General features: G+C 37.8%; 1 protein-coding gene across 7 annotated transcripts in view; it reads left to right on the top strand.

Annotated features, from left to right (window-relative positions):
• NRXN3 (neurexin 3) overlaps nucleotides 1–13524 on the top strand; it is a 2091311-nt gene that overhangs the window by 2016746 nt on the left and 61041 nt on the right. For all 7 annotated transcript variants that reach the window (XR_013485433.1, XM_078151451.1, XM_078151449.1 and 4 more), the window contains one exon: nucleotides 12594–12672. Coding sequence is in view for 6 of the 7 variants with exons in the window: in XM_078151451.1 (XP_078007577.1) it covers nucleotides 12594–12672 (79 nt within the window). In the remaining variant the exon portion in view is untranslated. The remainder of the gene's footprint in view (nucleotides 1–12593; nucleotides 12673–13524) is intronic.

Below are 13524 nucleotides of genomic sequence, written 5' to 3'. Positions count from 1 at the left end.
ATCATGACTTTCTATGGTTTTCTTTATCTCTAAATCTGCAATTGTATGTTGCCATTTTCCCCAAGCTGACTGTCTGGGCTGGAGCAGTAGGGACAAGATAATGCCACCCTAAACACATGTTACCCACTGTGATCTCCCCATCTTTAGTATAGCCAGAAATAACAGTGTATAGAGGTATATTAGCAGTGGCCATGCAAGTACAGCAAATTGGAAAAGACAAGCTTAATAGATAAATTTAAAATGTGGTAGTTGAACTTTTTAAACCTCAGTAAAGGTTATGAGTTTATCTGGAGTCAGTGGGTTCTTATTTTATCCAAAGTGTTTCAGACATTCCTCATTTAAATAGATAATAAATGTTCATAATGGAATTAGATATGAACCTCCCCTCCTATGAGATATTTAAAGCTCCAACTCTATCTCAGAATGAAAGCATAGAAGGGAAAGAGCAAAAACACCAAGCATTTTAGAGAATTTAATTCTTTTTAGCATGAAGCAGCTGCAGAGATGTATGACTATTTTCTGTGGGGCTTTCGAATATTTATGGGCCTTTCTCTTTTCTTTTCTTGCTCAAAGAAAGGAGATCATCATTCTTGGGTGTGTTATTTATAATTTCATAAAGCTGTTCCATGGCAGGACTTATTTTATCCTGCGCTTAATCTCAATCAAATAACTGTACTCCAAAGAAGCTGGGAAGGGAAAAAAAAAAAAAAACTGATTGCTCCATTGGGTTTTCTGAAGCCTATGTTCTATGTGAAAATGAAAGGCTAAAGGTGGGAATGTGGAGGCATAAATTGCAATATGGGGCTGTAGAAATGGGGAAATCATCATGATTAGGTCTGGCTATGGCAGCAAACTTTCCCTCTCAATTTTATGTGATGGATAGTAATAAAGAGATGTGTAGAACCATCACTGAACTGAGATTGAGGAGCCCTTTGCAGTAAATAATTAGAACCAGGTGATTATAGAAACAATAACTCATTGGAAGAAAATGGGCAGTCAGGTCTATGAAACGAAGGGAATTGAAAGGTAAATATGCCTATAAATCTACTTGGGTGGACAGAGAGTTTGGGGCTTTCTTCTATTCCAGTTTTATTCAAAGGTAATTTCAATAAACACTGGAGGGAGAAAAAGAATATAAATGCAATAAAAAATCTTTCAGGAAAGGAATAAAGAGGGTTTCTGCCAGAGAGATATTTTATTGAAAGTTATTTTAATACCTATCTTTAGTTTTACGACTTCTAATACAGAGCCAAGTAATTTCAACATGTGGGTTAAAAAAATATGAAATACATATTTTAAAATAGAGCAGTGTGAATTATTATTTTTAATATAAGGCTTAGCTAATACAGGAGGGCAGGAGAATATTTTCTTCTTCCACTAAAGATAAGGGAATGCACTGCCATGGTGTTAATGGGAAATAGTATACCCATAGCCAGGCTTCCTGCTCTGAATCTATATGCATTCTCTTCAAAGGGAGTTTTACATTTGATACCAACGATCTATGGCACTCAAATCCTTCCTCATCTGGTACCAACCTATCTTTTCAGACTGATTTCATGTTACCCATTCTTATGCCCTCTATAATACAGCCAATCTGGCTACTTGTTCTTCCCCACATGTGATATTCCATCTCCCAATCCTTTGACTTCGTACAAGCTGTCCCCTCTAGTCTAGAAAGCTCTCCTTCCTCACCTCTAGGTCTTAGAATTCTTCACTCATTTTAAGGTTTAGCTCTAGTGCTTTCTCCTACAGAAGGCCTATCTTGGTACCCCTACTTGTATATACACTCCCTTATCCCCCATATACTTCACACTTACTCCATATACTTTTTATATTTATGTATGTATCAATGTATACCATGTCCCCACCGGAGTCCCTTGGTGGGAAAAAAAAATGACTATCTCATTTTATTCTTCTTTCTATCCCAGGGCACTTAGCACAGTGGTGCCATGATTGAATTCAATTGGATTGGAGTATGTGTGAAACTTAGGGTAAGAAAATGGAAAAGTGCTTATAAGAATATATAATGAAAAAAACCCTCAAATTTCTAGAGTAATATGATGATGATGATAGCTGATACTTATCTAGCAGTTTTTAGTTTACAAAGAACTTCTAGATGACCTCTAATTCTATTATTCTGTAATTCCTGACTACTTTATGAGGTGGGTGGTATTTGTTTTACTGATGAAGATACTGAGGGTCAGAGAGGTTAAAATTACTTGCTTGTGATCAAATAGAAAGACATGGCAGAATCTGAACTCAAACCCAGGTCTTCTACTTCAAGTCTAATGCTCTTTCTACTACACCATTAAGATACTAAGGGTCATTAGTGTGACACCAACTATATCAATGATTACATTTTTTTGGAAGCAAGAAGTGACTCTGGAAGGCTGCTCAGCAACTGTTCCAAAGAGGTCTTTGGTTATGGAGTGAGGTTTTCTCTTTTGCATAAAACACCTGTGGATGAGGTTAGACTTTCATAGGGTAGTAGTGGTACTCCATTCATTTATTGTTTCATTTGTTTGCCATTACAAAGTGAAAATCAAGAATGACATAGTATACTACTCTATCAATCTATTTTGTCTCCTCTGAATGAGATAGTGCCAACGATTATCAAAACCACATACATCATATTGCTCATCTCCATGGGCTTAGTCTCTAGCAGTCACAATTCCAAATTAAATCATAACTTTTGTATGCGTTGGGTCCCCAAGAACAACAAACACCCCTGAAGCATACTTCATTTGCCACAAGCAGTTTTGCTTGGTTTCAATCCACCATCATCTTCATCATGCCCTACCTAGGATAAGCTCATCAACAGGAAACTCATCATTATGGAGAATGTTTAAGCTTTGCTACTCACCTTCATCAATACCCTCAATTGCTGCTGCTCCTTGGGTTGGGGGACTTGGGGCAGAGCAAAAAACTCCTCCCATAGCCTCCCTTTTTTTTCATATTAATTTAGTGTTTTATTTTTTCCCCAGCTACATGTTAAAAAAAACAATTTTTTTTTCAGCCAAAGACAAGGTTTATTAGAACATCTGTCATATTGGGCAGACTCTTAAGGAGTCTGAATATGAGTGAGCTATTGGCCAGATTATAAGAATCTGAGCAGTGGCTAGATTTTAAGAATCTAAGCATCTTAATGAAGACAAGATGGATCTTATATACAGAAAGACTATGGGAGGGATCTAAGAGTGGTCAAGTAGTCTATGAGGTAATAGAACTCCAGGGACCTAGACCACAAGGCCAAGGGAGAATGGAGCCTAGATAAGATTAAGGATGAGAAGTGGCCTGGAGCTATACGGAGGTAAGACAATGGAGGGCTAGGCAAGGTTAAAGATAACAGAATTGGGAAGTTGTGTAGGCAATAACAAAAGACCAGTTGATAGGATTATAGTCTCAGGCAAATGCCAGAGATTTGGCTATGTGGGAAAGTCCAGGGTTTTTCCTTTTTGGGGTCTAGATCCCATCCTCATCATTCCCCCCTCAAACAAATGGGACTCAAATTCTTTTAGGATTAGGGTGAAGGTCTTGGCTTCTGAAACTGCTTCCTGCTGGCAAGGGCCACAGAGCTGTCCCTGCCTCAAGGGGGTCCCAAAGAGGAGGTTGACTGGAACCGAGCACAGGCTACATCCAGGGAACAATGGTGGGGGGGGACATTGGCTATGTTTGCTATCAACTGTAGGTGAATGGCTTGTAGTCTGGAAGACACAAAACTGACAGAAAAGACCGCAGGACCCAAATGACATGATAAAACATCCTTAGTTATGTTTGGATTCAGATAACTCAGTTTTCCAACCATGCAGTATCAAATCCACCTCATAGCCAGACTCAGGAATAGCCAGGTAAATAACATTCCTTTTCAAAGGAACATGATAATGTGTGGGACAGAGACCACTTCTCAAAATAAAAAAAAAGACTTAGGTACATTGAAAGCAAAAAGGAGTTTATTGCCTTTCTCAAGAGAAAGGGTACCACCCCTCCTTGTCCCACTAATTCGCCAGCCAGGGGAGTATGAATTGGTTACAGAAAGCAAGCCTTATTTATACCCTAACTCAAGCTCCTCCTCCCTAACCCCCTTCCCCTTATCCCATTGTCTGGGCTTCAGGGGGCACAATCTATTCACAAAAATTTTCCCCAGTAACAGAGAACAAAGGGAGTTACACAAGTTTGCCCAGAGACCAGGAAGTTTTGCAAGGGCAAGCAGTTCAGGTTAGGGGTAGGGCTATTCTTTCAGCTACGTGCTTAAAAACAGGTTCTGAGGTGAGGGAGGGTTTTGAAAGCAACAATACAAGAACTACTAACAAGAACTATTGACCCTTTGAGGAGGCTTCACTTCTGAGAGATCATCTCTCTCAATGGGGAACCTGAGCCAGGAGGATCCCATCTTAGACTGAGGCTAAAATTGTCCTCTTAGCTTTTCCAGATGCTGACTTCCCACCAGTATCACATTCTCTGGGTAGCCTGTAGTAGATTATTGCTTTATCGATGGATTATTATGATCCATCAGACAACTCAAAATAAAATCCTATGAGCTTTTACCTCAAACAGCAAATTTCATTAATCACAGCTTAGGAAAAACTTTTCCAGGATTTACACCTCAAACTTAAATTTGTACTGGTGTAAAAATCCAATCATTAGAGATTTCTATATATTTGCAAGTTCTTAGCAAATCAAAACCCAAACAAGCTTTTTTTTTGCAAGTTTACACATTAAAACAATAACCAACAATCACCACATTATTTTAGCAGTAACCAAATTATGAAAAGTTGCTTGACATAACTGATACAAAAAGTTCACCAATTTGAAACTACTTTAATGTAGAAGCTGCTAAATCTCATGCTATCTTGATTGTGTTTCCACAGTACTTGAATTGTTTCTTTCTGGCTGCTTGCAATATTTTCTTCTTGACCTGGGAACTCTGGAATTTGGCTACAATATTCCTGGGAGTTTTCCTTTTGAGATCTCTTGCAGAAGATGATTAGTGGATTCTTTCAATTTCTATTTTACCCCCTGGTTCTAGAATATCAGGACAGTTTTCCTTGATATTTTCTTGAAAGATGATATCTAGGCTTTTTTTTTTTGATCATGGTTTTCAGGTAGTCTAATAATTTTTAAATTATCTCTCCTGGATCTCTTTTCCAGGTCATTTGTTTTCCAGTGAGATATTTCACATTGTCTTCTATTTTTTCATTCTTTTGGTTTTGTTTTATAATTTTTTGATTTCTCATAGAGTCATTAGCTTCCATTTGTTCCATTCTAAATTTTAAGGAATTATTTTCTTCAGTGAGCTTTTAGATCTCCTTTTTCATTTGGCCAATTTTGCTTTTTAAGGTATTCTTCTCCTCATTGGCTTTTTGGACCTCCTTTGCTATTTGGATTAGTCTATTTTTTAAGGTGTTATTTTCTTCAGCATTTTTTTGGGTCTCCTTTAGCAAGCTGTTGACTCATTTTTCATGGTTTTTTTGAATCACTCTCATTTCTCTTCCCAATTTTTCCTCTACTTCTCTTACTTGATTTTCAAAATTCTTTCTGAGCACTTTGATGGCCTGAGACCAATTCATATTTTTCTTGGAGGCTTTGGATGTAGGAGCTTTGACTTTGTTTTCTTCTTCTGAGTGTATGTTTTGATCTTCCTTATCACCAAAGTAAGTTTCTACAGTTTTTTTCCCATTGTTTGCTCATTTTCCCAGCCTATTACTTTTCACCCTTTATTAGATATGTTTGTCCATGTGAACATTGCCAACTCTCTGTAATAGATACCAAAAAATAAAACAGAAGTGTGCCCTTTCAGCTCAGGCTCCCAGATCAGGACATCTGCTGATTTCTGAGGAATGACAGTGACAGCAGTGAAAGAGACAACAGCTGTTACAAGAAGGCCTCAGGTTCTCTGAGAATAAACTGGAATAAACTAGACACTATCTTCAGTGTCTACGCTCATAGCATTGCAAAATCTTGATTTGACTTTGTTTTTTGTTTTTTTTTATAGAGTGACAAGAATTGACACAGAAAAATGAAATCACTAAATATTTTGAAAGCAGTTTGAGGGTTCAGCAGACAACTCTTGTCAGTATCATGATCATGATCATGATCATCATTGCTATATTCTTACTGCAAATTAATATTTACAAGTTACTTTGAATAAATGACTGGATTAATTAGCTTTGGAGCATTTATTAAGTGCTTACTATATGTGAATCTGAGAATACAAATACAAAAGGGCTGTCCCAGTCTTCAAGGTGCACATAGTCTAATAAGTGTAAGCAATATTTATAATAGGAGTGCGGATCAGGGAGAGGCAATTAGGTCCAGAAATTTCAGGGATGATGATTCAAGTCACAGACTATTTTATATAGAAATAGTCATTTGGGGCCCACAACAATCTTGCAAGTTAAATGCCATTGTTATTCTCTCTGTTTACAGATAAGGGGCCCAGAGGTGCTTAGATGTAATGACGCATCTAGGTATAAGATCCTAAACAACAGAACTGTTGCATTTTTTTGTTTGATATCCCTTCACAGACACAATCCCTAACACTGTTAGACGCTTAGTTAAATGTATGTTTATTGGGTGTTGATTTGTTTATCAAAGAACTAGTAAGTGCTCTAAGCAGTCCTATTTCTACCATACCACAGCTCATAATGGGAACCCTTAAAGTATAACTTAAGGAAGGCTGGCTGGTCTAGTACTTGATTATTTCACTCAAGATGAGTGACTAGAAACCAAGTGCTTTGTTCTAGAATGTAGAATGACATAACGCTGGAAACACATTTGACAAGAGTATGTAGTGTTGAGATCTCTTTGAGAGGAGAGTGTGCATTCACTGATTTCCTATTATCTAATGAAATTGACCTCATTTTTTTCTGCTTTGGGTACAAAAATTAAGGTGTGACATCTGAGGTCATAATCAAATACCAGTTCTTATGAGCAGATTCTATTATCGTCTCTCCTTCATTTCCCCTCTCAGTTTCGATTAGAAATGGTATTTGTAGCACTTCGTGGTAACTAGAGTGGCAGATAAATGGACTGGTAAAATGTTTTAGGATAAAATACTAGACAGGAGAGAATGCATGTATAACAGAGAGACCAAGGCATTCTCTCTTACTAGGATAGGACTTGTAAGTAGATGGAGTTGATACAATAGGTATCCATCTACCTAAACTGATATATTTTGAGGGGTATCATAACGATATTGTTTTCCCCAAGTATTTTCCTGACTAACCTGCTATAACCCTTCCTGTTTCTTTGTTGTCATTCATTGAATTAAGGCATCATCTAGAGAAAGTCATTATTAAAATGCATAAAACTCTCCTGAAGGTTACCATACTAACTTGTGTCCATTTATCAGACTAGCCAACCAGAATAACAACTGGCAATTTTGGCACATGAGGCAAGTAAGCAGCACTTTGCATGCATTCTTATAAATTGTGGTAGATAGAGACCCTGTCATACCACAAGGCTGGGAAGCCTGTCTCTTTGGGAGGAGTAGGGTAAGCTGGAAGCTCATCTGGTTTAATTTTTGCTCCTCTAAATTTCAGTTTCCTAGAGCATGTCCCCAGTCACCCCTATCCTAGATTACTAGAATAATAATCCTATCACTTAATATTGAGCAAGGTCCTAAAAAAATAAGACTTTTTTTCTTTAATATAGGAAAAGAAGTCAAGAAAAGTCTAGGATGTAAGAAGCATTAAAGTAGGGGAGGACTGAGTTGGGTACCTAGAAGCTGTGAAGAAGTGACATTTAAAAAGGGACAATGACATCAAAAGCAGTCTTTGCCTTTTTTGTTTTTAAATTACATATTTTCCAATTACATTTAATTTTTATTAAATTTTGAATTCCAAATTCTCTCCCTCCCTCCTTCTCTCCCACCCCTTGAGAAAGCAAGCAATATGATATCAATTGTACTCATGAAGTCCTGCAAAACATATTTCTATATTAGCCCACCCAGGGACACCAAAAACTGTTGTGGTTTCATAATGTGTTGTGGTGGAACTGTCTCAAAGAATGCAGAGTCGGACCACCTCTAGTGCAAATATAGGCATTTATTTATTCCAAAAGGAACCAGCAACTTTAGTGAAATCAAGACAGATTTTTATAGGGTAAAGGTGCAATTACATAACAAAAAATATGAACATAAAAAAAGACAGGAGGGATTTGCTAAGACATTAGGTAATAGGGAAAAGGTCCCAGCCTCAGCGGAACTGTGCATGCAATTTTCCACAATGCATACAGAAAAACCCATTGAGGGGGAGGTATGTATGTATATAATGATATTATAATAATCCTCTCTACATCATAACTTCACCTACAGGACTTTTGCTATCACTGCGCAGGTGCCTACTTAGGGAAAGTCCCTTCTATTGTTTGGGGGTCCACATCCTGGTAGTGCTGCTTTCTGATTGGTTGAGTATGGTGGTCCTGTCTGACACTAGATGGATGTGGTTGTGGGTGAGTGCGTGGACACACCTGCTGTTTCTGTGGGAAATATGAGGAATGAGCTGGGGGCATTGGCTAGAAAGAGGCAGTGGCTTGGATCCCATCACATGGACACGCCTGCTGTTTCTGTGAGAAATATGAGTTCATGGACACAACTGTTGTTCTAGTGAGCAGTGAGGCACGTATGAAGAAATTAGGATATTGAGTGGGAGGGGGCAGTGGCTAGATAGGGCCAGTGGGCTTGATGTTCAGTGGGGCCTATAAGGAAGTTAGAATATTGGGGTTGGGGGCAGCTTTATTAGGATTCCATTATTAGTTATATTGCAAAAGAAAATGTACATATACACAAAAAGAAAAAGGAAGTGAAAAAAAGTATGCTTCGATCTGCACTCCAGAGGGGGACAGAATTTTTCATCATGAGTCCTTTTGAATTGTCTTGATCAGAATAGCTATCTTTCATAGTTGATCATTCATACAATACTGCTTTTATTGTGCACAAAGTTCTCTTGGTTCTTCTCATTTCACTTTGCATCAGTTCATATATGACTTTCAACTTTTTTTTCTGAAACCTTCTTGCTCATCATTTCTTATAGCATAATAGTATTCCATCACAATCTTATACCACAATTCGTTCAGCCATACCCTAATTGATGGGCATTCCCTAATTTCTAATTCTTTGCCACTACTACTATAAATATTTTCATACACACAGATCCTTTTCCCTTTTCAATGCTCTTTCCTCCTTAAGAATTTTCCAGGGGCCCAACCCTAAGGGATGGTTATTACCATTTTAAAGACATATATCAAGTGTATCCTTGTGGATAAGATGAAGAGATATGTTCTGAATGACAGCAGAGTCTCTATGCCTTGTACTACCTAGCTGTCCCAAGGGTGATGGTAAAGGAAAGATATGTGGTACGTGGAAAAGAATACAATCAGAGGACTTGAGCTCAATTAATTTAATACCGGAGGCCTGGATCAAGTCACTTATTCTCCCTGATTCTCAGTTTCCTCATCTGTAAAGGAAGTAGGACTAAATGTCCCCTCCATTTCCATCATGCTCAGATGTATGATCCTATGGTCTCACAACAGTAATTGCTTTGTGTTTGTGTGTGTGTGTGTGTGTGTGTGTGTGTGTGTGTGTTATGTTATCCTCACTATGCTCTCCACCCCAAGTAGAATCTTAATTCCTCAAGGGAAAGGATTCTTTTGTTTTTGTTTTTGTGTCCCCCACTCCTAGCATAATTCCTTACACTTGGTGCTTAAGGCATGTCGAATTGAAGTTTTTTGGGGAAGATGACAAGTTCCATTGGGCCTTGTTGAGTTTGATTTGTCTAAAGGATACCTAAAGCTAAGGACAGTTATTGAGATTTCTGTTTTTGTTTATGCATTAGCTATTCTTTTGTTGTTCAGATTTATCTTAATCCTTTTCCCCACTGAAATCACTAGTTTGGGCAGACTCATTCAGTCACTAAGTATTGGTTAAGCTCTTACTACCTGACACATACTGTGCTAAGTGCTGGTGATACAAAGAAAGATCCGGATGCCATTCTTGTCCTCAAAGAGCTCACATTCTAATGGTATAGTCTTGTAAGACTATTCTTTTAGAGGCAAAGACCAGCTAGTATAATGTAAACCATGAATAACATTTCTCCACCCTAAAATACTGCCCTAGGATGCAAACTGCTACTAGTTCCAGTGACTGACAAACAAACCTGAGTGTCTAATTAAAAGAAACACATTTGGGAAATGTTATTTCTACTAACCTTAAGGAGGAGCAAGGCTGGAAGCCTCTCTCTGCCAGATGTGATGGGAGCCAGTACTGTGGCTTTGGGCACTCCTCCTTCCCTATCAGGGGAATGGAGTTAGGGATCAAATGGAGTTTTTCCACTCTTCAGAGTTGCTCTTGACAATAATACTCCTGACAAGTGCACCTGCAACTGGCGTTTCCTTCCTGGCGATATCAAACATACTGAAACCATGTAAGGGAGTGTTTTCTACTTGAAATAGGGACCCATGATTTTTGGCAGCTGGAACTGGTTAAATCAGCCCATAAATTAATATATTGGTTACTTCAGTAGTAGGGCATGGAGTTGGATATGGGGACAAGTACTACTCAATGACATACACAACAGGGCTCTTGCCAACTACAGCAAAAGATCTTCTTGATCTGTTCTCCACAGTCTCATATATTTCTTCCATCAGTATTCTCAGCATCATGGCTGCAACAGTGGCATTTTGCAGCAGGCTGGAGGGTTGGAGAAGGGGATCCAGCTGAAAATGCCAAGGAAAAGTAGCTTTGTGATCTCTTCAGGAACAGTCTAACCTGTGTCTAGGGACTGTCACAGAATTTCCCTATTGGTCCACCTTCCTAATTCAGCTAATTGCAGCAATTACATGAAGGAGTTGCTTCTGGGGAGAGAGGCCATTATGCTTTCCCCTAACAGACTGTGATAGACACTGTTCATTAATTATGCCAGCATACTCAAACACAACACACACACACACACACACACACACACACACACACACACACACACACAAAATTATCTGCCCTGGATGATGCCTAACTTGCACCGAAACACATAGGAGGATTCCAAGGAGGATTTTTGAATTGGATTTAACACTCACATGGTAAATCCTTCAGCAACCATGCTCTCTGCTTCTCAAATGACTGGAACTCTCCAAATTCTTCAATGAACTCATATCCAATTTCTAATTTAATCTTTCTGTTTTTTTTTCTCCTCTGTATGTTTTTTCACATAGCACTCTGTCCCTCTCATAAGTGTGCCACATCTCATATTTTATTATAGTTGTTTGTTTATGTGTTACATTCCTCACAGGATTATATACCCCAGGAGGAGGAAGAACTTGTGTTATTTCCACTCTCTCTGTACCACAGTGAGCACAGGTGTTTAATACTAATTTAGTCAGTCAAATAACAAGTATTTATTAAGTGCCTGTTATGTGCCAGGCATTCTGCTAGGCTTAGGGGGTAGAAAGAAAAACAATAGCTTGTTCCCTTGAGAAACTTACATTCCATCAGTAGAGACAATATATGTATGTACATTGATATATTTATGTATATACGTATATGCATGTATGAAATATATGTAAAATAAATTTAAAAGTACAATTTTTATTGGGGATGGAGGAACAAGCAAAGACTTATGTAGGAGGTGATGCTTGAGCTGAGCTTTGAAGGAAACTAGGGGTTCTAAGAGGTAGAAATAAGGCAGGGATATGTTTCAAGAATTAAGTACATACAGCCTGTGCAAAGACATGGAGATGGGAGATACAATGTTACATGGGAATAACAGCAAGAAGACCAGTTTGGCTAGTAGAATATGTGAAAGCATTTAATAGAAGTCTGGGAATGTATGTTGCAAATAGATCATGAATTCAATTTAATTCAACAAGTATTTATCAATGGTAGGATAGAAGTTAAAGCCAGGTTGCCGTGAGAGTTATGTCCTGCCAACAGAGGGATTGTGAGGTTCAAATGAGTTAATGAATATTAAACATTTTGCAACCTTAAAACACTCTATAAATGCCAATTATTTTGGTAATTATTAGCCTTCAGTCTTCAGGCCTCCAGTCTGGTGATGACAATTTCTCGAGCTTTCTGCTGTATTCCTGTTGAGTTCAAGCAACGTATATAGAGCAATACAGGGGTATGCTGGTAAATGTTTAACAACTGGACTCAAGGGGGAAGAAAAGTATGCATGCACACTTTTTCAGTTTAATATGGATTGTTAACACATTCTTAAGTCTAGAATTCCACAAAACAATACATTAATCTCTGATTTGTAGTGATTGCTGATTTCTAAGATGTAAATGCTCACACTGAAAATTTAACAATGCCTCTCACAAGTTGGAATTGGCTCCATCGTACCCCTACCTTCCAGGACAGAGTATGGTCCCAGCCTGTATGATTTTTCAGGACTACCTATTAAGGCATAGGATATATACTTGGTTTGCCAGAACTGAAAGTCATTGACTACTGCTAAATATTCAAAAGGTTCACTCCTATAGCAGGCCTACTTTAGAGAGAAGGCCATCCTAAGTATTAAACCTCATATGTCTTTGTTCATGATGTTTTCTTACTTCTTTTTCCTTTCTTTTCCTCTCATTCTTTTCTTTGATTTGAATAGCCAACATCAGATGACCTTGTTTCATCTGCTGAATGTTCCAGCGACGATGAAGACTTTGTTGAATGTGAGCCTAGTACAGGTAGGTCAGGTCAGTCTTATTTTGCTTGCTAACTTTTTTCATTTGCAAAAAATAATATATACATATATGTGAATTTATACATGTGTGTATATATATATTAAATGTGTACGTGTGTGTATTCAATGCATATATATGTATAAGAATACATGTGTAAATATAACTTTTTTTAAAAGCATCCGATCCCATGGAATGAGTGATAATTACAGAAGAAAACTAAAATTAAGACTTTTGATAAGTAATGGAAATCATATCTGGTGGGAAGCCCAACTTCCTGTAAACAGATCCCTCTCAGATTCACAAGTAATCAACAATTTTAATTAGCCATTTGCAAAAGCAGTACTTGTGGAGAGGAAGAAGGACAAGTGTATTAAAATGAAAATTAAAATGAGAGAAAAGCCATAATATGTGGTAAATATTATTTAATCCTCATGGATTGTTCTGAGGATTATAAGAAAAAATGTTGTCCATGGGATTTAATCTACAGTTCTATGGTAGAATATTTATGTGATTCTGTTCTCTATGTGTCTAGAGAACTTGTGGAGCCGCAAAGCAATTAATACTGAGCCATGCCATGGTATCTTCTGGGATGCTGCAAAATGTATCATGTGGGATCCAGTAGAACTTTGGCTATTTGAAGCCTAGGAGTTTATTTCCCACTTAGACCCCGATACATTTTGATGTTTGGATTCTTTATAATGAGCTATATGTGATTATGATATCCAGCAGACAACTGCAGTGCCTTTTATTTACTGCAGACTTTTCCAAGTCTTCTTTTTTTGAGATTTGCCATAAGTTAAGCATTTATAGATATAATAGAGAACAGATATCATCGAATTTCTGTGTATATTAAAG

This window comes from Phascolarctos cinereus, unplaced genomic scaffold, assembly GCF_003287225.1.
Source record: "Phascolarctos cinereus isolate Bilbo 61053 unplaced genomic scaffold, phaCin_HiC Scaffold_3;HRSCAF=262, whole genome shotgun sequence".
NCBI classification, from domain to species: domain Eukaryota; kingdom Metazoa; phylum Chordata; class Mammalia; order Diprotodontia; family Phascolarctidae; genus Phascolarctos; species Phascolarctos cinereus.
This window is presented reverse-complemented; position numbering and strand designations above follow the sequence as displayed.